The sequence below is a fragment of the Coffea eugenioides genome, chromosome 10 (assembly GCF_003713205.1).
Source record: "Coffea eugenioides isolate CCC68of chromosome 10, Ceug_1.0, whole genome shotgun sequence".
NCBI classification, from domain to species: Eukaryota; Viridiplantae; Streptophyta; class Magnoliopsida; order Gentianales; family Rubiaceae; genus Coffea; species Coffea eugenioides.
The window spans coordinates 34,626,063-34,649,416 of record NC_040044.1 but is presented as its reverse complement, the minus strand read 5'-3'; the positions used below and the strand labels follow the sequence as shown (position 1 = coordinate 34,649,416).

Below are 23,354 nucleotides of genomic sequence, written 5' to 3'. Positions count from 1 at the left end.
GGATGGAAATTATGGATGAGGTCTAACTATTTCTTTCTTCATTTACCTTTATCTAATGATTTTTCTGATTTCTTATTTTTATTAAATTTCTCCGCTGCATAAGAATTGTATTTTATTTATTTTGTTTTGTTTTTTTTAAGTTTTTTTTATTAAAGCATTTGTATGGAGGATAATTTAGCCATTTGACCATCGCTAGCAGTAGGATGCTAACAGAGTTATTGCCAAGGGGGGTATATGTTATTTATCCAAACTACAAGGACTATTAGGTAGTTTGGCCAAATCTCAAGGGAGGTAAATGTAATTACCCGTAGTTGAAATTGAACTTTTGTTTTAAGTGGGTTGATTGATTAAAGGAATAATGTGGGTTTAGGCTGATTTGTTTGAAATATATCTCCCCCCTGGATAAATTTAGGGATGGTGAAATGTTAATTTTTTTAAGGGTTATTATCACTTTACCCCTTTAACGTTTGATGCCACTATCAATTTCCCCCTTAGCGTTATCTTTTAATCACTTTACCCTCTTACTGTTATCTTTTAGTCACTGTACCCCCTTATCTTTTATCTCCTTAATTTAGGTTAATCACATTTTATCCCCTTAAAGATTACCCCATTTCTCAGTTTATCCCCTAACCTTTAATTTTGCTCACTTAAACCCCTCTAGGACAAAATTGCCCTTGCATTATTTTCACTTTTCATTTACCTTGTTTTCCTTTCTTTTATTTCTTTTTCTCTTTCTTCTTTATTTAATTCTTCCTCTTTCCCACAAAAATCTTCACTTTAATAATTGAAATTAAAAATGAGGAATTGCAGAGATCTATCTTCTCCTTAAATGATTAAAAAAAATATTCAAATCACTTTCCTAAAATACAATTTTTTGGCCTTTCAATTCTTTTAATTTTGGGTTTTCTCTTTCCTTTCTAGTTTCTCATTTTATTCCTAAGAAAATATCTTAAAAAGAAATTGTGACCTGATTAATAATCATCAATTGAAATTTGTGACATGTGGCATCATACAAAAAATCAAAATTAGTTTTTGATGCCTTTTAAACCTTCACCCAGAAATATACAATTACAAACTCAAAATAAAAATTTTCGTTGAAATGGAATTTCTTTTGGGAAGGATGAAAGAGAGAAGAAAGAGAAAAAGAAATAAAAGAAAGGAAAACAATTTCATCTTATGATATTTTCTTGAGAATAAAATGAGAAACTAGAAAGGAAAGAGGAAAATCCAAAATTAAAAGAATTGAAAGGCTAAAAAAATTGTATTTTAGGAAAGTGATTTGAATATTTTTTTAATCATTTAAGGAGAAGATAGATCTCTGCAATTCCTCTTTTTTAATTTCAATCATTAAGGTGAAGATTTTTGTGGGAAAGAGGAAGAATTAAATAAAGAATAAAGAGAAAAAGAAATAAAAGAAAGGAAATCAAAGTAAATGAAAATTCAAAATAATGCAAGGACAATTTTGTCCTAAAGGGGGTTAAGTGAGCAAAATTAAATGTTAGGGGGTAAACTGAGAAATGGGGCAATTTTTAAGGGGATAAAATGTGATTAACCCCCTTAATTTAGGAATGGTGAAATGTTAATTTTTTTAAGGTTTATTATCACTTTACCCCCTTAATGTTCGGTGCCACTATCAATTTCTCCCTTAACGTTATCTTTTAATCACTTTACTTCCAAAACTAACGGTCAAACTTAACGGAATTTGTTAATTAAAGTAAAAAGACAAGTTTAGCATTTAAAGTTATTATCATTTTACCCTCATAAACTATAGTCTCAATATCAATTTATCCCATAGAGTTATTTTTTAGGCAATTTATCCCACCATTAAATCAACTTATCAAGTTAAAAAACTTTAGAAGAAAGTGCCCTCCTCTTTGTCTAATAAAAATAATAAAAAATTTAGATTGGCTCTTTTCCTTTTTAGTATCAAGAAAAAAGTCAAAGTATTAATTTCTTTCTTTTTGGCAATCTTATTAATATTAAAAAATAGAAAGATCGGAAGGCGGAGGGTGAGGGTGAGGAGGAGAGAGAGAGCTCAATTCTTTTTTATAGAAAATACAAATAAGAAAGAATTAAATACTTTTATTATTTTAAAATTATTTCACTTTACTGTTTACCACCAGATTTTAATCCTAATCCCAACAACTTTAAATTAATACGATAATATTAGACTTTTTTTTTTCCAAAATCTCATTTTCTATCTCCTTCTTTTCTATCTCTTTTCTTTTCATAGTATTAATAAGTGTGAAAAAAAATTTGAGAAAATCCTTTTATTTTATATTTTTGGATCTCTTAAAGTGAAAAAAAAATAATCATTCTAAATTTTTTATTTTTAATTATATATGTAAGGGTAAATATATTTAAAAATTTTTGACCATAGTAGTTAGATTAACGATGAAGTAAAATGCCAAGAAAATAATGTTAGGAATTAAATCGATTATATCACTATAATTTAAAAGAATAAAGTAATAATAACAGTGTAGTAATGCTATAGAATAAAAGGGCATTTTTGTCCAAAATTTCTTAACATGTTGAGTTGAATTACTTATGGGTGTGAAGTGACTAAAAGATAATGTTAGGGGGTAAACTGATAGTAGTGATATGTTAAGGGGATAAAGTGATAATAACCCTTTTTTTTAAATATAACTAAGTGTTGTTTACAGCGACGGATCCCTTTGGTTGCCAACTTTCATATGTTGTTGCTTTCATGTTCTAAAAAAAATGAGACAAAGTGATAAGGAAAGTCAATGGTGCTATTAATTATTTAATTTTTTTAGAGAAAAAAAAAGGACAAGAGGATGATTTATTTACTCTAAAAATCTATCATGGTGGTGACTCCTAAGTATGTGGAGGGCAATATGGAAAGTTATAAGAGGGTCACTACCATGACAAATAAACAAAGCAATTGTAGGTGATTATTCCTATCTACTGGGATAGGGTAGGAATGCAAAAATGATGCATAGAATTCCCCAGCAAGATGGTTCATTTCTTTTGAAGGGTATAGACAGTGATGATGATGTAGTTGATATGGCTTTGCATTGGCAAGTAGACTGGAGAAGTTGAAGTTTACATTGCTGATGAGTTTCGCATCGGATCCGTAGGTAGTAATAGGTATAGGGGTTTAGATGGAACTAGTGGTCAGAATGGTGTAAATATAGTAGATGAAGATGACTTCTTTGTAAACATCAGTTTTGAGGATGTAGACCTGGCTAACCTTGAGGATATACCAGTTTATATGGAGAAAATGAAGGAGCTTCCATGATAGTGATTACCATTGCAAAGGCAACTTCAACAAACAGACTTACACCTTGATGAGGGAGATCATATCCCAGTCCATGAAGAAGGATCTAATTCTATAGCGTGAGATGAGCTAAGGAGTTGCCATAATTCCTCTGAGGTAGATAGTGTAAGGAAGAAACGAAGAGTTGTGATGTTTAGACTAGAAATTGATATAGATGTTCCAAAATTTTATGTAGCGCAGGGACTTGATAACAAGTATGTATTCAAGATGGCTTTGAGAATCATGCAATCAAGTAGGGTAAGGACATTAAGTGGATGAAACATGATAAGGGGAGAATGAGGGTGAAATGCAAGACTGAACACTGCAAGTGGATGCTTTCTGCTTCTAAAGTAGAAGCTGGTGATGCCTCGTTTGCTATCAGGACAATGGAACCAGGACACGTATGCGGTGGGACATTTTTCCACAAGAGAGCTATCTCAGGCTTCTTAGCAAGGAAGTATGCTGACTTTCTAAGGCTTAACAAAAGAATAATAGTTGAAGAATTTAGAGAAAAGAATAATATGTTATTGAATTTGTTTTATGTTGCTTGATTAATTTAAGAGGCTAACTCCGGATTTTGGGTTTCTTTTTTCCTTTTCTTTTTTTTTCTCTCTAATTTTAGGGACTTGGAATTGCAATTCATGAAGTAATTCCTGATATAGAGCACAGCCAAGCCATTGTGTTAGGCACTTGCACAACAATTTCAAGAAGTTGCATCCTAGTGAAGCCTTAAAGGAAAGATTCTGGACCTTGTGCAAGGTCCTCCTACGCGCAGATGTTTGAGAACCAAATGGAGTCCTTGAGGGAGTATGATGGAAATGCATGGAATGATAACATACTCACCTTATCACTGCTCAAGATCACACTTCTAGACCACTCCAAAGTGTGATATTCTTTTCAACTCAATGATAATGGATGCAAGAGAGAAGCCGATCCGAGGACTGCTTGAGACCATTAGAATCCACTTAATGGAAAGGCTCAGAACAAAAAGGTAATGGATGAAGAAGATGACTTACAATATTTGCCCAAAAATCCAGAAAAAACTGGAGAAAGTAAAATTTGATACTGCTGCCAATATTGCAAGCTGGTGCAAGGATGATAAACTCGAAATCTCTCACATGTGTGGAGGCAAATACATGGTGAACTTGGAGATGCTTGTTATCAGATACCTGGTTTGGCTACTGTCCACGTTATCACAATTCAACATGCTTCACGGCAGTGACAAAATATAGCCTTATCCCCATTGTAGAATTCCATCCTTCCTCCTGGCATCCCTAACGATTGGTTCCTTGATCAGCAATGATTACTCGAGTGTTCAATGCTGCATGAACTTCTAGTGCCATTGACGAAGTTCCTTCTTTAGTGTATTTCACTTGACGTTGAGGGTTAGCAACAAGGATCCTTAGTTCCCAGTTCCTTCCTCTAGCAATTTTGTGAGATTTTGAGAGAAAAGCACTAGGGAATTCGTTCAAATCCCTAAAATTACAAAATCTAATGTGAGCTAACTATTCTACCCCTTCTTCAGCACCACTAACACGCAAGATCTAGTGGCACCGTCGTGGGCGGCCAACATTGGAATGAAAAAAAATTGTTTGAGGACTAAATTGGGAGGAAAAAAAATAAAGGACTAAATCGGTTTTAGTGAAAAAGTTTAGGAACAAAATAGGCGAATTTTCCTTCACAATATTGCTTGGAGCTTTAGGATTTTCAAAAATCTCACTTGTCTCCCTCTCTTTGGTTTTTTTCCCTAACTTTTGCAACCCACCTCGAAGTATAATATTAAAAAGGAACTCATTTTGTTAAAAAAGAATATAATCTCATTCTAAATTTACCTTTGTCTCGTCGACTCTTAATTGTTGGTATACATCAATTTTATTTCTTAGTTTTTATAAACTCGGTCAATGTGGTTCTTTAATTGAAATTAAAAAGTTAATAATAGGGTCAAAAAACCCTTTAATAAAATTTTATGTCATTAGTTTGGACAAAAAATTAAGAACTTTAAAATCATAAATAATTTACAATTCTTACAAAAATAATTTGAAATATTTTATAATAATGAAAATAACTTTTTGTACCAACTCGAAAACATCACAAAACAAGTTTATATATAATTTTTAGCAATTTCTATTTTTCTAGTTTTCAAACTATCGATATCGACAAAAAATTAAAAATATTAGAAAAATTAAACAATTTATATAACTCCTTAAATTAACTAGAAACACTTTTTAGTAAAAAAAAAAACTTTTGTAACTTGCAAAAACTTCAAATAAACTTTGAAATATTAACTCTTCGTATTTCAAAAACACACTATATTTTGTCCCATTAGAATAAAACCTTCATGCTTTTGGATTTTATTTTTAAATTATTATTAATATACACAAAATTTTTAAATTATGATATATGTTAGGGAGTAGTACTCCGCTTTATTTGTTAATTTTTTGTCACCATATATTGGAGGTCTTTGACTTTTCGTCTAGTCCATCTCCTTCCTTTATTTTTACATATTAATAAAATAAAGGGCTAGCATAAAAAAAAGTTATATACCAAAGAGTAAGACAACAAGAGAGTAAACGTGGAATGAGATTATAATCTGTCACAAGATGAGTTTCTTAAAGGGTAAAAAACAAAAAAAAAAAAATCCCTATGGTAAACCTAATACACAGAAAAGTCTCCAATGGTTTCAAAATATACAACACGACCCTTTGTGCTTTGAACTAAATTGTAAAGGTGACGAAATCTATTAAACTTAACGAAAATGGATAAAATGACCAAAATGCCCTGATATAATTAAGCAAAAGACAGTTCAAAAAAATTATTTATTTTATTCTCTAAATAGAGAGAATTGAGAGTTAAAGGGTAGAATAGATATATTTGATAAAAATTAGGTATAAAATTTTTTTTTTTAGGTTCCAATAAGTCATTTCCGTTAAATTTAACGGATTCCGTCACCTTTACAATTTAGTTCAAAGCATGAGGTGTCGTGTTGTATATTTTGAAATCATAGGAGATTTTTTTGTGTATTAGACTTACCGTAGGGGACTTTTTGTTTTTTTACCCTTTCTTAAAATAATATTTTGAAATGGATTTTTCAAATAAGAGGGCAAGTGATTTTTCAAATTTGGTGCCAAGCAATACTCTCAGAAGCCTTAGTGTAGACTTTTGAAATTATTCTAAAGATATAACTATATGTCTCTAATTTGCAAGTATTGGATACATTGAGTCAAGTAAACAATAGAAATAATAAACTAACTAGGCCTTTCTTCCATGCATATCGCAAGGTTCCTCTATTGGATGATAATTGCTTTGATGTTGATGTATTTGAAGCGACAACAACAAAAAAAGAGAGAAACAATTATAAACCAAAAAAAGGAGAAAAAAATTATAAACAAAAAAACCTATATATAGCACAACACAAAATCAAGTATTGAATTAATTTTATTTTCTTCCTTTATAATTTGACTAAACTACCAATACACCCTCGATATTCATAAAATAACAGTCATCCCCTTTGACTTAACAGAAGGTGGATAGTGCTAAACTTTTTCATGAATGGACAAAAACTCTCAACTAAAACAAAAGGCTTAGCACCTCAAAAAACAAAAGTCCAAATAAGCCACCCATCAGCACCTTGTCTTTCTACTCTAAATCTCCCTAACTAGTACTGTTAATTGAGTCGAGTCGAGTCGAGTTTTGGATTCTCGAACTCGACTTGTACCTCTATCGAGTCAAGCTCGTGCTCGCTTCACTAATTAAATGACCATTGAAGTGTGCTCGAGATTGACTCGATGAATGGGGTATGTGACTGGAGTTTAAGCTCAAGTTCAAGCTTAACTTGTTATCACAAACGAGTCGAACTCGTACGAGCTTGAGCTCGAGTTTGAAACCCCTATCAAACAATTCCATCAATTTGACGGTATTCAAACAAATACCACGCTTTAATGATAATGCCACACACTATCCAAAAAATACCAAACTTGCCATTCACAATCACAAATTAATTGCACAAAAAATATGTCATCTTTGACTTCACAAGAAATAGGCCAATAACAAACAACCAAAATAATGTCAAAGTTAAACCTGCAAATTCGCATTTTTGCAAAACAACATGCCTCACAAATTACAAGTTCCAATAGGCAACAGTCAACAGATTTGATCAAATTCTTTTCAAGTCAATAAAGACACAAAGTCCAGCGACACAAAGTCCAGCCAAATAAATTATACAAGACAATGGCAGATAACTAAAAATTTGACTAAGTCCAGCTTCACAAATCACAAATTTCAGAAAATCTTCCGTACAAAGTCAACTGCAGTCACAAATTTGAGCAACCAATAAACCGAAAAACAAATTCAGATTGGGCTAACTTCGCAAATTGAACTTCAACAAGGTTCAGAATCACATATTTCAGAAAACAGCCTTCACATGTCAGGGAGATCAATTGCTTCAATTGTAGATGATTGGGCAATATCTAGTGATTCCTACAAAATGAAAACAAGAAAGTTACAACTTAACAAGGTAAAATGAGGTACCAAAATAAACTAGCGTAGAAGATATATTTTACTTACATGAGACTTGTTTTTTAACCCATGAAGACTATGGATCCAATCATTGCCATAAAGTAGTATTTGCACCATTTCAACTGACATAGAAGCATATCCATAATCAATTATTCTACCACTAGCACTGAAAGTAGATACTAGAGGCCATGATTGTAACTAGAATAGTAAGTACATCACTTGCAATCCTTGACAATATAGGAAACCTCTATCTTTCCCCTTTCCACCAAGTCAAGATGTCAAGATTTGTGTTTGCATCACAAACATACCTACCTTTTTCCAAATAAACATCTAAATCTGATTTTTTAGAGGGAGCCTTATCAATTTCACTAACAACCTTCTGAAATTTTTCTTTCCTAGTTAGGGTATTAACTCCAACCATTTTAGCAGCCCCTTGGGTAAATTGACTTGTAATTTCTATATGTTTTCGTTTCACCGCTTGCCTTTGTGATTCTTCACCATGAGATGAGATGCGAGTATCCACATATTCATTATAGAGTTCATAAAGAATATATCTAATCTCATCAATATACCTAGAAAAAAAACCCAAAAATTTATACACTTTTTCAACTTTCATCTACTCATACTCACTTGTGACATAGTGAAACCCAAGATTAATGACCCCATATCTTGAAAATACATTCCTAAACTCTAGAGTTGAAACCGACATCAGATAGGTGATGTTCCACCTAGTTGGACAGTCTAAAATGAGCTTCTCAGAAGGCAACTGAAGCTATTTTTTTTTTTTTTTGGTAAAGTCATTAAGGTGAGACTCTTTTCAAATGCTTGAGCCCCTTTTAGACATCATCAATTACATCAACAATTTGATTAAGCCCATATTAAACAAGCAAATTAAATATATGTATACAACACCTAACATGAAGAATTTTTCCTCCAATGCTTAACCCTTTTTCTTAGAGAAGATTCTTTTTTAAGTCTCCCAATGCATACATTATTATAAGAAGCATTGTCTACATTTATAGTAGAAACCTTATTCTCAATCCCCCATCTAAGAAAACACTTACTTAGAGCATTGACAATAATTATTCCTGTGTAAGGAGGTAGGAAATTACAAAAATTCAGTACCACGTTTTTGCAACACTCAATCACTATCAACAAAATGCCCTGTCATAACCATATATTAAATTTTTGTGACCAGATTTTCATAAATCTGTAGTTATACTAACCCTATTAGCACCTTTTAATACATTTTTCAGCTTTCTCTTTTCAAGTATGTAAGCAGTCACATAATCTTCCTTTCTTATTTGCCAGTTAATCTTTTTATAAAATGGAGATGCAACTTTCATGAATTTGTTAAAAACTACATCGTCCAGCATAGAGAAAGGATACTAATGTAGAAGAACCATATGAGCTGGTAACTCTTGTGCCTTAGCATGATCATAAAACAAAATTGGTGATTGAAGTAATATCATCCGAAGGTCCTTCAATGAAGGACAATACCTGCTGCCTCTTTGTATTTTCCTCCCTAAGGGCCAGCTTCTTTTGTAGACAATTTTTTAGGTGATGATTCCGCTAAGACGTGGTTCCAGATGCACTCTTGACAAGCCTCTCCTTGCAGTGATTACACTGCACATTGAATGTTCCATCAGCCTGCTTCACTACTATCATATCCTCCCATATCTTTGACTTCTTTTTTCTTTGTTTTTTTTTTTTTCAAATGGTTTTGCTCCTTCATCAGGACCATTTCTGCTCCTTCATTTGGCTAGTCTTCTAGGATTTCTAAATCTAACCATTTTTCGCTCATCTCATCAGTATTTTCCTTGAGTTCAAGTTCTTGATCTACAACTTCATTACCAACCTCCATAACATGACTTGATGATTATCCTTGACGTTAAAGAAATGGAGGATGTCCATACCTATTTTCTTTAAAGGAAAAAACTAATCAATTTGATATTACCATTAGAAGATTCATTAGTGTATAACAGCACAAACCCAAAGGCAAGAAAAGCATGAGCCAAAAAAGAAAGGAAAATAGTTGTGTATTTCAAAGCAGCAAAAGTTCTACTCCTAGATAAGGACAAAATCAAAACAGTTACCAAAATTTTATTGATCATAGTGACCGTGATAGTAGATAGCATTAAGAGTTAAAACTAGCTAAATCTTGAACCTATAAATCTCTAAATTGTAAAGCTAATTTGCATTAGACCAAAGGAAGTATATAGCCAAATTTTTACAGCCAAATTTATCAAGTCGGATTAAGTGGTATATCATACAGCCAAATTTAAAAACATATTTGGCCTGCCTGCCTAATTAACAAAGTATTGTATGTCCTTTCGGTACAAAGTAGAGGTTATAAATTAATTTTAGTAATGCTAAAACTAATAAACTTAGCTAATAAATTATTTCTAGACATGTCACCAATTAATTATGCAGGCAATAATTGCCATTACAACCACTAAAAAATCATGAATGGGTTTAACATTGTTCATCAAATACTGATCCATGAACATGAACAGACCAAGTCAATGCACTTATCAACATCAAGTCCTCACTTGGTAAGCTCAAGTGATCTTAAGTTCTCTTTTAAAAATTAAACTATAAATCCAATTTTAATCATAAGAAAGAAAATCAAGACAGAAATCCAAGAGGTGTGGAAAATGCACCAATGATACAAATAGAAATCTGCTCCTCTTTATCTTCAGTTAAATAGCAAAATTTGCCAATTTGAAAGAATAGTAATAATTGGTTTATCCTCTAGTTTATCATCAAGTAATTTAGACTAACTTTACATTCATCCCAACCATGTATTACAATTTGCTACAAGCAAGAAAATAACATTTTGTCATTTTCTCAGGCTTCAAAGGACAGAATTAGTAATAACTAACAATTATGAAACTTGGTAATTTGCCAACCTCCACTAAAAGAGAGATCCAACAAGTATGTTGGCTAAAAAAAAATTCTATAATAAGTAAGAAAAATTCTATGGTATAACTATTAGTCAACATTCAACAAGAAAAAAATAAAAGTATATAGTATGATGGTAAGTCCTACTTACCAGAAATCATGGTGGCTTTTCAAAACCAGCCAAATTGGACTGGTCACTAATCAATGGCTATTACGATAGGTGGAATGATAGCAGGTCTACTGGTCTTGACCTTAAAAAATGAAGAAGCTCGAGGTCAAGAAGATTTGCATAGTGGTGGTTGGGCATGAAAAATAGAGAAACGCCTTGCGGTGGTTTTTGATGGAAAAGAGACGGCAAGTGAAAGATGGTTGAGTGAAGAAGCATGCAGTAATGGTTGAAGATGGCTAGGTTCGCAATGGCCGATGGTTCAGTGGTAGTGCGAACTGCGGGCTACTGCAGAGGGATTGGAAATTTGGGATTTGGTAGAAAAATAGTAATTGACTTGGCTAAAGAAGTAAAGATTAGGGATGGCAATAGGGGCGGGTGCCCGCGGGCAACCGCCCCGCGGGGGGCGCTCGGGACAGGGGCGGGGGCGGGGGCGGGAGAAACGGGGCGGCAAAAAAAAAAAGATATATATAAATAAATATATATAATATGTAATTTAATTAGTTATAAACTTATGATAATGATATTATTAGTTAGATGTATTATATAATCTGTGTATGTAATACAATTGATATTATCAATTATATGAATAATTAGACATGTCTACTAATAGAATTTATTAATTAGTTATACTAAATTTACTAATACATTTGTACTAAATTTCTAATTACACTTAATAGAATAACACTTTTTTCTCAAAAAAAGCACAAATACAATAATGAATTAGTGATTGTATTTGTACCAAAAGTGAAAACTTGACTATTTTAGTTGTATTTATTTCATCATGTTTGATTGTATTCAAATAACTTTTGTTTGATTGTTTTTATGAGTTTCAATTGTAAAATTACAATGAATAAGAATTTGATAATGTGTTGATATTTTAGTACTTGATTATTTATTAAAATTTAACTATAATAAAATTTTATTAACCCCACGAGGACAATTTTATTAACCCCGCAGGGGGAAGCGGGGCGGGGCGGAGGTTGGGGGGAATTAATAGGCAACGGGGCGGGTGGTGGGGGAGGGGTCCCCCGCCCCAACTCCGCCCCGTTGCCATCTCTAGTAAAGATCGAAGAACAAAACCTAACCCCTAAATCCTATTTCTATTTCCTTTAAATTATGAAATGACATATATGCCCATTCTTCTCAAGCCCAAACAAGCTACTCGAATAAGTTTATGAATCGAGCTGGCTTATCGAGCTGCCCACTCTCCAAAACGAGCTAAATAGGTTCTTACCCATCATCTTTGCAAAATTAGGGGCAACAAATGAATGAGTTGAATCAAGTTCTGGAAGTATTTTAGCTGTTTGTTGGCAGGCTAGTAGCGCATCTTCCATAACATTGGAAGCCTCCACTACAAGAAATATATTTTTCAGTGACAAAAATTTATGTGACAACAAAAATCTTGTCACAGATAACCTAATTCAGTGACGACATTAGGTGTCATCACAGATGAGTACAGCACAAGCATAATCAGTGACAACATTGGAAGTTGTCATTCTCAACTCGTCACGAAATAGTTGGCGCGCATCTCATTTGATGCCGCGGGAAATGATTTTATGACAACTCAAGTAAAGTCGTCACAAACGCTCTCTCTACAGTGACAACATAACTTGTTGTCATTGAAAGTCTACCCGATTCCAATTTTGTGACAACTTTTTGCATCACTGTATACTACAGTATTTTCATCAACTTTCACTAATTCTACTATGACACCCTAATTTTATTTTTTAGCCCCCAATTCTTTTATATTAGCAAAAGCACCGAAGATATGACACCCTAATTTTATAATTTAGCCCCTATTCATTATGTATTAAGCAAAATGCAAATGATATAATAACAAACTATTTTTAGATATTTGTAATTTTTGCTAAGTTGACATAATAGACATGTCTGAGCATAAAAATTTTTTCACGAATTGTTTATTATTCCTTATAACAACCCCCAAAAATCAATAACTGAAATAATTTGAAAAAGTGTAATTGAATATAATTTGTAGTCTAATGTTAGCACTGTGAAAGATTAGTATAACGTGTAATACATCATAAGTAATAATTATTTTCATATGGAATGGGTATATACGAAATTAAAATTATTCAGTAAAATATCTGTCGTGCAATAAGATTGAGAGTTGTAACACATTTAACAGAATATTTGATTACATGTTTCTTTTAATTTATTATAAAAACTAAGTAATAGACAAAGAGTAAGATAAGCATGAGTAAGAAGTGCTATACTGTATATAAGCAATTCTATAGTATTTTCATCAAATTTCACTAATTCTACTATGGCACCCTAATTTTATTATTTAGCCCCCAATTCTTTTATATGAGCAAAAGCACTAAAGATATGACACCCTAATTTTATAATTTAGCCCCTATTCATTACGTATTAGCAAAATGCAAATGATATAATAACAAACTATTTTTAAATATTTGTAATTTTTGCTAAGTTGACATAATAGACATGTCTGAGCATAAAAATGTTTTCACGAATTGTTTATTATTCCTTATAACAACCCCCAAAAATCAATAACTGAAATAATTTGAAAAAGTGTAATTGAATATAATTTGTAGTCTAATGTTAGCACTGTGAAAGATTAGTATAACGTGTAATACATCATAAGTAATAATTATTTTCATATGGAATGGGTATATACGAAATTAAAATTATTCAGTAAAATATCTGTCGTGCAATAAGATTGAGAGTTGTAACACATTTAACAGAATATTTGATTACATGTTTCTTTTAATTTATTATAAAAACTAAGTAATAGACAAAGAGTAGGATAAGCATGAGTAAGAAGTGCTATACTGTATATAAGCAATTCTATAGTATTTTCATCAAATTTCACTAATTCTACTATGGCACCCTAATTTTATTATTTAGCCCCCAATTCTTTTATATGAGCAAAAGCACCGAAGATATGACACCCTAATTTTATAATTTAGCCCCTATTCATTACGTATTAGCAAAATGCAAATGATATAATAACAAACTATTTTTAGATATTTGTAATTTTTGCTAAGTTGACATAATAGACATGTCTGAGCATAAAAATGTTTTCACGAATTGTTTATTATTCCTTATAACAACCCCCAAAAATCAATAACTGAAATAATTTGAAAAAGTGTAATTGAATATAATTTGTAGTCTAATGTTAGCACTGTGAAAGATTAGTATAACGTGTAATACATCATAAGTAATAATTATTTTCATATGGAATGGGTATATACGAAATTAAAATTATTCAGTAAAATATCTGTCGTGCAATAAGATTGAGAGTTGTAACACATTTAACAGAATATTTGATTACATGTTTCTTTTAATTTATTATAAAAACTAAGTAATAGACAAAGAGTAGGATAAGCATGAGTAAGAAGTGCTATACTGTATATAAGCAATTCTATGCATGTTAAATTTTTGAAACATGTTTTATTGTGTAAGTTTTATTGTAAGGTAATTTCTTAAATAATTTGTATATTGAGTTGTCCAAACCCAAAAAGATGTATATAGACACAAACAAGCACACATATATATATATATACATGCACAAAAAAGAAACCAATATCAAATAATTTATTTGATATTTATAGATGAGATTAAGGAAAAAAAAAAGAGATTAAGTATGAAAAAAGAAACCTGAAAAAAAAATTTGACCAGGGAAAAAAAAAAGAAAAAAAATGTATGAAGCTAAAGGTGTGAATCCTGGAATCTCAAAGATGTGCTTAGATGCCAAAAAAAAAAGAGCGCCAGTCTGAAATCTGAAAGAGGCGCGAGGCGGGTGGCTGAAATCTCTACAAAACGACGTCGTTTTTGGTTGTTCACACACAAACAAAAGTCTCGCCGCTTCTCTCTTCCAACACTTAGACAAATTTCATTCTCAGTCTTTCCTTCCTATGGTGAACTAACCCTTCCTTCCCGTAGATTCGAAATGCCCTCTATTGACCCGCAACCGCGTCGAGCTCTTTAGCACCAGCTCAGGTGAAGGAAAATAGAGGAGGGCTTTGGCAGTAGAACAAAACAGAGGGAAAAGAACAAAACAAGAAAAAAAGAACAAAATAGAGGAGAAAAAAAGGGCGGCGCACAAGTGAGCAAGAAAAGCTGAGGGGGAAGCCTGAGAAAGGGCGGCTAGGTTTTAGAGGAGAAAAAGAGAAACAGAAGAGCAGAGAAGCAGCTAGGGTTCTTGGAAGGGAGGCCTTGAGCGTGAAAAGAAAAAAAACAGAGTGAAGGAAGAGTGGCAGCTGACGGGAAGATCAGGAGAGAAAGACGCGGCAACGGACAGAGGAGGAAGAACCAGGTCACCACCAGTCCGCGTCCGCTCTGCTGCTGTCTGCCATCGCCAACACCGCGCACAACCTCCTGGGCTGCTGCCGTTCTCTGTAACACTAGATGAAGGCTCTCGGACGAAGTCAGACCTAGTCATCTTCCAATTCCAACTCACCATCTTCGGCTTCGTCATAATCGCCGTCGCCACCGCTCAAGTAAGAGCACTATAAGTCGCCCCTTTTTCTTTGAATTTCAGTTCCTTCCCAAGTCCTCTAAGCATGTCTGCCATGGCTTCGTTTATTGCAATTGCCCCGTTGATTGTTCAAATTTTAGCATGCGCATGTTATATCATGATTGAATTTGAAATCCCTTGTACTTCTGATGATTTTGGGGCCAACCGTGGCTTCATTTGAGCAAAGAATTGCTGGAATTTTTCATGTTCGTTTACTGTTTGTTAAAATGCCCAAGTGGTCTAACAGCAGGCCGTAACAGGGCATTCGTTCAATGCTCATTGCTGCATTTTATCTTTCCCTATCCCTGTCTCAAGTTTTGGTTGATGAAATTGTAAATCTGATTAGCATATCAGGACTGCCTCTGAATTTCATAGCTTTCTTTCTAATAACTACACATTGTGAGAATTTTTTTTCCCCCGAAGGGTATGACATGCTCTGCCCTACAAAATGGGAGAAAGTATCAACTTTAAGGCCACTTTTGAAGCGAACATATATATAGTTGTAATAATTTCAAGCCGGTTGCTTGCAGTTTAACATGATCACGGTATAGATTTTTGGCAACCCAAACGCCAGATTTAAAGTCGAACCACTCCACAGGCGGTTTGGGCCGGCCACAAAAGGATTATTTTAAAGTTGGGCAGTCGTAGTGAAGGGTGCATACACTTTTCAGCCAACTCATTAGTTCTGCTGCTCAATCAGTCAACCTCCAAAGACTGGCTAACTTCATTTTAAACTGTAGATAGGGTAGGTCAGTTTAAGGGTAAAAAAAAAAAAAACTGAATTTAGATACTTATAATACTACTGTACTCTAACATGGCCAGATTGCTGAGTTCATTACCAATTACTTCACAGTCACTACTGAGTTCGAACAGGTGCCAAAACTAGAATGTCGTCCCAGGGCATTCGTTCAATGCTCATTGCTGCATTTTATCTTTCCCTATCCCTGTCTCAAGTTTACGCATTTGAGTCTGGTTGATGAACTTGTAAATCTGATTAGCATATCAGGACTGCAGGCTGAGTTTCGTGATGTTTCTGCTTCTTGGTTTTGTCTCATTGCCTGGTTTGATATTCAATCTGATAGGGAATCCGCAATTGAAAATGAAAATTGCAGCTAGTGTTGTCGAAACCTTCAGTTTGCCGAAATCTTCTTCCATTTCTTTTGCATGAAAGTCTCATAAAAAACTTGTATTCTCTTTAGTTTGATATTACAAAAGTATTTTGTACTAAAGGCTGATGTGTCTATATCTAGGACATGGATAAAACTTGGATGAAGATTAGCAATAGGAAGGACAAGGCTTATGAACTCGGAGTCAAAAATTTCCTCAAGTTTGCATATTCTCAAAAAGTTGAAAATCAGAAAATCCCATGCCCATGTACACAATGCAATAATTTTTGTAACCAAACTAAAACAGTTGTGGAGGATCACTTATTGACTCAAGGCATTCGTAAAAGCTACACAAGATGGATACACCATGGGGAACAATTTCGACACCAAAATTGTGGGGATAGTACTAAACATGGGGATGGAGAGGAGGATAGTGATACTGAAGATTTAAATGACATGTTGCACGATATTGGGACAGCACAATGGGGGGACAATTGGGCTGGTAGGGAAGAATCAACGGATGATAGTCTAAATGCGAATCATAGTGACACAAATAACTTTCTTAAATTGTTAGAAGATGCAAAAAAGGAGCTGTATCCAGGGAATCATTTTTACTCAAAGTTATCCTTTGTAGTCACTTTGCTCCATTTGAAAACAATGAGCGGGTGGACCATAAAGTCCTTCAATGCATTGCTGGAAATTTTTAGCCATGCACTACCTCCTGAAGCCACAGTTCCCAAGTCTTTTGCTGATGCTAAGAAGCTCATTCGAGACTTAGGTTTTAAATCTGAAAAAATCCATGCTTGTGTCAATGATTGTGTTCTCTTCCGCAAGGAAAATGAAAATTTTGACACTTGTCCAAATCTAAATTGTAAAGAACCTCGCTACAAGATGGCAGGTTCAAGAGTTCCACGCAAAGTTTTGCGTTACTTTCCTTTGAAACCTAGGCTGCAACGATTATATACCCACAAAGAAATAGCTTCAGATATGAGATGGCATAAAGAAAAGTGTGTGCATGATGATAACATCATGCGGCATCCAGCAGACAGTGAAGCATGGAAACACTTTGATAGGTTGCATCCGGACTTTGCCGTTGATCCTAGAAATGTGAGGTTAGGTCTTGCAACTGATGGTTTCAATCCTTTTGGGACCATGATTAGTGCTTATAGCATCTGGCCTATTTATCTAGTGCCATACAATCTGCCCCCTTGGAAGTGTATGAGAGATCCTTTCTTTTTCCTATCAATGCTAATTCCTGGGCCTAAATCCCCGGGAAATGAGATTGATGTTTACATGGAGCCTCTAATAGATGAACTGAATGAAATGTGGCTTGGTGTTGAAACATATGATGCATATAGTGGCAAGAAATTTGACCTCCGGGCAGCTTTACTATGGACTATAAATGATTTTCCAGCTTATGCAATGCTGTCCGGATGGAGTACGAAAAGGTATCAAGCATGTCCTATTTGCATGGTTGAGACAACTTGCGTACATTTACCACACCGAAAAAAGTTGTGTTACACAGGTCATCGCCGCTTCTTACCCATTGACCATTCTTGGCGGCGAGAAAAAAAACCTTTCGATGGCAATGTGGACTTTAGGAATCCTGTTGCACCTTTATCTGGAAATGAAATTTTGGATCAGGTACAAAATATGGAGGTAAATTTTGGGAAGACCAAGGCGCAATCCAATGCAAAGAAACGCAAGCGTTCTGAGAGTGGTTTGAACTGGACAAAGAAAAGTTGTTTCTTTGAGTTACCATATTGGGCAGACCTCCTTCTTAGGCATAATTTGGATTTAATGCATGTGTCAAAAAATGTCTCAGAGGCTGTCATTGCCACAATTATGGATATTGAAAACAAAACCAAAGACCACTGGTTGTGTCGTCAAGATTTGAAGGATTTGGGTTTGAAAAAAGAGCTACATTTGATTCCAAATGGCGACTCTTATATCATGCCACATGCCTGTTACAGCCTAACCAAGGAGGAGAAAAAAAAAGTATGTGAGTTCTTGAATTCTGTCAAATATCCAGATGGGTTTGCCTCAAACATTTGCCGATGTATAAAGAATGGCCAGTTTCAAATTTCTGGAATGAAAAGTCATGACTTCCACATTTTTATACAAAGGCTACTCCTACTTGCAATCCGTGAAAGTTTAACAAAAGAAGTTCGGCAAGTGCTATTCGAGTTAAGTGAATTCTTCAAAAAATTATGTGCTAGAACATTACATAGAGAGGTTCTGGAGGAGTTAGGCCAAAAAATTGCAGTCATCTTATGTAAATTAGAGAGGTTGTTCCCTCCAGCTTTCTTCGATATAATGATGCACTTGATGGTTCACTTGCCTACTGAAGCTATCCTTGGCGGTCCAGCTCAATATCGTTGGATGTTCCTATTTGAGAGGTAGAGAGTTGTACATATAGCCTTGTAAGTTTTTTTTTATTAAAGACCACTGCAATCATCTAATTTCTTTTATTTTCCTTTGAGAAAGACATATGGCAGTGCTGAAAAGTTATGTTGGGAATAAGGCCCGGCCAGAGGGATGCATTGCTGAGCGGTACATAGATAAAGAATGCTTGACATTCTGCTCTATGTACCTAGACAATATTGATACGATATTCAACAAGCCTGAACGAAACAATGATAGGGGATATAATACGGGTGAATTGTCCATTTTTTCATGCCCTGGTCGTCCATTTGGAGGGCGCAAAAGGGGCAATTTCCTTGACTCAGAGCTGGAAAAAATTCATACATTTATATTGAACAATTGTGATGAGCTTGAGGACTATATAAAGTAAGCTTTTAATGTTAATTAAAGCTTGTACCTTTGTTCTATATTTTGATATGTTCAAAGGCAAATTTATACAAGGTGATTGTTTTTGTCTATAGTGCGCATAAAATGGAGTTGGAGGCAGAGAGTGCTGAAAATGTGGACCAAAGGCACGATAGAGAATTTGCAAAATGGGTTAAACAGCGTGTATGTTTGTAGTGTCATTTGGACAGCCTACTTTTTTTTATCTCTAATACAATAAATTACTGATTTAGGTGAAATTGTCCTTACTAGGTTATGTATGGCAGCGAGGCTTCCAATGGTGAGCTTCGAGCATTAGCATTTGGGCTAGACAACCGAGTTTGCATGTATACGGGCTGCATGGTTAATGGGTATAGGTTTCACACGAAAAATCGGGAAAGGCAAAGAAAGACTCAAAACAGTGGTATTGTAGTTAGAGGTGAGCATGGTAACAATATGATCGATTTTTATGGTGTGATACAACAAATTATTGAAGTAAGATACTGGCTCGGGAAAAAAAAGGTTATAGTATTCAAGTGTGACTGGTGGAAGACCGATGATAGTGCTGGGATGCAAGTGGACAAAGAATGGGGTATCACAAGTGTCAATTCGTCCAGAAAATGGTATGAAGACCAACCATATGTCCTCCCTCAACATGTCCAACAAGTCTTTTATCTTGAAGACTTGAAACTAGGCAAAAACTGGTTTGTCGTCGAGAGGTTCAGTCCAAGGCACTTGTATGATGTTCCTGAAGATTTAGAAAAAGAACCAATGGTTGAGGAAATATATCAAGAAGAAGCAACTGGGGATTTCACTATTATAATAGACCTCGACAATCCACCATTACTTTCAAGAGAAGACAATGAGATACCGAAGGCTGTACCTTCATCCATTGTACATGCTGAGAAGTCAAAAAATAGCTCAAATGGCACCTTTGAAGACTTCATTAATGATGATGATGAAGTGAATGAACATGAGTCTAACAATGAGGAAGACGAAGAGGAGATTCTTAGTGATAATGACATCGATTCGGAATAGGTGAAATTGATGAGGACTACATGACACTAAATTTAATCTCTTTAACTCCGGCTAACTAGTTTTTATTCCTAAATTATACTATGCTGTAACACTAACTTCTTGTTACTTTTAGATGGCTGGACCAGGAAAGCGAGGCCAAATGCTGCAGAGAAAAGCTCAAGGTGCACAACAGCCTGCAATACCTAATTCAGTTGGAAGCAATCAACCAAGAAGTGCATCCAAGAGTGTATCCTCAGAGGATGCAATATATGTCACTCCAACTTCTTCACCTAGAGAAATTGCTAGTGAGAGTAGGATGATACACCATCAGACATCTGAGTCTCGTGCATCCGGAGAAAATGAGACAAATCCAGTTTCGGATGAGCAAGAAAATGGTAAGTTAGACTTCATTTTCACGGCTGAAATTAAAAATCAAGTTTCTATTTCATGACTGACTTTGTTAATGTGGTCAAAGTAATGTATGGACTGATATTTGTTAATAGCTATGCTGCTGTCAGCAAGAAGAAGAGGACGTACACGAAATCTATCATTATCAAAAAAAAGGGAGGCTAATGAGACGCTCACCATTGAAATTGATGATTGTATTCGGCGGATTGTTGGGAAGGATTCTCAATACTTCATCACAGAAGGGGGTTGTGTTGTTAGGAAGGCTGCTAGGCTTAATGTTCCAAAGTGGTCCCATCTCAATCCCGGTGACCGAGAAGGCATATACAGCACGGTTACGGTATTTGTTGTCCTGCTAATACTCTAATTTCATCCAGAAAGTAAGAGAGATTTTACTGCTTTAGATTTGCTTGGTTTTAAGTAGATTGCACTGTTATTGTAGGATGACTTTCGATTTTCAGAGCACATCACCTCAAAAACTGCTATTAATAGGCAGTTAAACACACAATATCGAAACCATCGATATCGGCTTCACAAGTATTTCCAGAGTTTTGAATCAAGGCAAGAAGCATTGAGGCAAGTTCCTGAAGGTGTGAGTGAAGAAGATTGGAAGTGGCTGGTCAGCTACTTTGAAAATGATGAATTTAAGGTTAGCTTGTCAAAATAACCTATCCTTTTATTAAATTTCAGATTTCACTTCACAAATTTGCTAATCTTTGTCAGTTAAAATTTTCACTAATTTGTGGCAGAAAATTAGTGAACGTAACAAGCAAAATCGTGCCAAAAATGACTGCTACACTACTGTTGGCACAAAATCGCTTGCAAGAGTTGTTGAGGAAAAGGTAATCTGAAACCCAGCCAACAGTTGTACATGTACATCCTTTTTGTCATATGACTGAAAATGAAAAAATTGAAAATTTGGACAGAAAAGGAAAGAAGATGTCGAGCTTTCAGAGATAGACATGTTTGAGTTAAGTCGAAAGTCAAAGAAGTAATGGGGGCTGGTAAATGACAAAGCAAAAGAGACCTTGGTGAGCTGTTTCACTTGGATAATGGATTTTTAAATTATTGACATCCATTCCAGCTACATAATGATCATATTTTTTACTTGCCTAGGACAAAATGAGGGAATTGCAGGCTACAACTTCAATGACTAGCAAGGAAATATGCGAGCAAGAACTTGGTTACGTACCTGGACACATCCGCGGTCGTAATGCAACCAAGAAGCAAGCTGCTGAGGTAGAACGCTGGAGGCATGAGATTGAGGACAGCCGAAAAAGAGCAGATGAAGCAGAAAAACGAGCTGCAGAAGTAACTCAACAATTCACTGCTCAGCAAGAGTTGATTAAGACCTTGCAACAGCAACAAACAGAAACAAGAAGCCTGTATGATGAGTTAGCTAACCAGCTGAAAGACTTGCGCAAATAAGCAACTTCTGTGTGAGGTATAAATAAATTGTTTGCTCTTCATAGTTATTACAATTGAGGCACTTGAATTCTGGTTCTATAAAATAGAGATTCATTTTTAATACAATTGGGTTGCTTGATGTCAATTTAGTTGCTTGATGGCACTTGAAATCTGGTTCCACCAAATCTGATTCCTGTTTAATGCAATTGAGTTGCTTGAGGCTGATTTAGGTGCTTGAAATCTTGTTCATGTTTAATTACAGCCATTGAGGTGCTGGATGTTGCAACCAAAACTTAGTGTTTTTAAAGCAAATGTGTTTGAACGTTGGGATGTATTCCACTTTTTTCTTTGTCGAAGTCATCTAAATTTTTCTGTATCAGAATTTTTTTTTTGTGCTAAGGAAAAAGAGGCACCTGTGATTGTGTGTGTGTGTGTGTGTTTTTTTTTCTTGATATACTGTGTGGTTCACGATCATCTAGGCTCTCAATTATTTTCAAGCGGATAGACCAGCTATGATTGTAAACCTGTAAAGCAAGCAGGCTACTAGTCCTGTTGGAGTGTCTAACCTGGATAGTGAACATGTTCTTGTTAATAGAGATTAAGGAGTTTTGATGTGCACATAATATCCAATGTAAACTAGAAAGTTCTCTTAGAACTCTTGAACGTGGTTCAGTTGTACTCCACCACATTGGAGCTTTCTTGAAACAAAAAATATGGCGGATTGGGCTAAATGAATATATGCATTTGCTTAGTTGATCCTTTCTTTTGGTGGCGTTTTTGGTGTTTTGTGTGTTTTAGGGGGGGGGGGCAATGTAGATTTACATAGTAAAGCAAAGCCTATACTAGATACAAGTAGATCAGCAAAAACACTTCTGGGACAGGTCCCATTCCAGAGCTAATTTCCAAGGTTACTGTGTTAGTGGAATCTTCCACCAAGCTACTACCACATGTTGTATCTCATCCACAATTAATGGACCTCATAATACTGACAGCTGAAGTTGCCTAAGCTCTGAAGAAAATCTTTCAATAAATAATAAACTTTGCACCCCTAAATCAATTGTCATTCCATTTTTTAAGTGATCCACCCTAAAAAAAAAGTTGGTTTTTTAGCTTCCTGTTTCATCTGTGATCAAGAATAGTTAAAAGTTTGAGGTTCGGACATGCTCTTCATGAAAATGCAGAATAATAATCACAACAATGTTGTTTGATTTATACTTTGGGTAACTTTCGAGATTTTATAGTTGTACAAAGTTTAATAGTGCCTTT

The 23,354-nt window shown here is 34.6% G+C and overlaps 2 protein-coding genes and 1 pseudogene across 2 annotated transcripts; all 3 read left to right on the top strand.

Moving 5' to 3' along the window:
* The window catches only part of LOC113750737, an 18,991-nt pseudogene extending 15,729 nt beyond the window's left edge, over positions 1-3,262 (top strand).
* Positions 3,263-16,619: 13,357 nt separating this feature from the next.
* LOC113750736 lies at positions 16,620-18,875 on the top strand. Its single transcript, XM_027294680.1, has one exon. The coding sequence runs from the start codon at positions 16,620-16,622 to the stop codon at positions 18,873-18,875; it is 2,256 nt and encodes a 751-aa protein (XP_027150481.1).
* Positions 18,876-20,409: 1,534 nt separating this feature from the next.
* On the top strand, positions 20,410-21,676 carry LOC113750734. The gene is made up of 5 exons (XM_027294679.1): positions 20,410-20,671; positions 20,780-21,021; positions 21,124-21,330; positions 21,431-21,523; positions 21,608-21,676. Exons 1-5 carry the CDS (start codon positions 20,410-20,412, stop codon positions 21,674-21,676), a joined length of 873 nt encoding a protein of 290 aa, XP_027150480.1.
* The last annotated feature ends 1,678 nt before the right edge of the window (positions 21,677-23,354 follow it).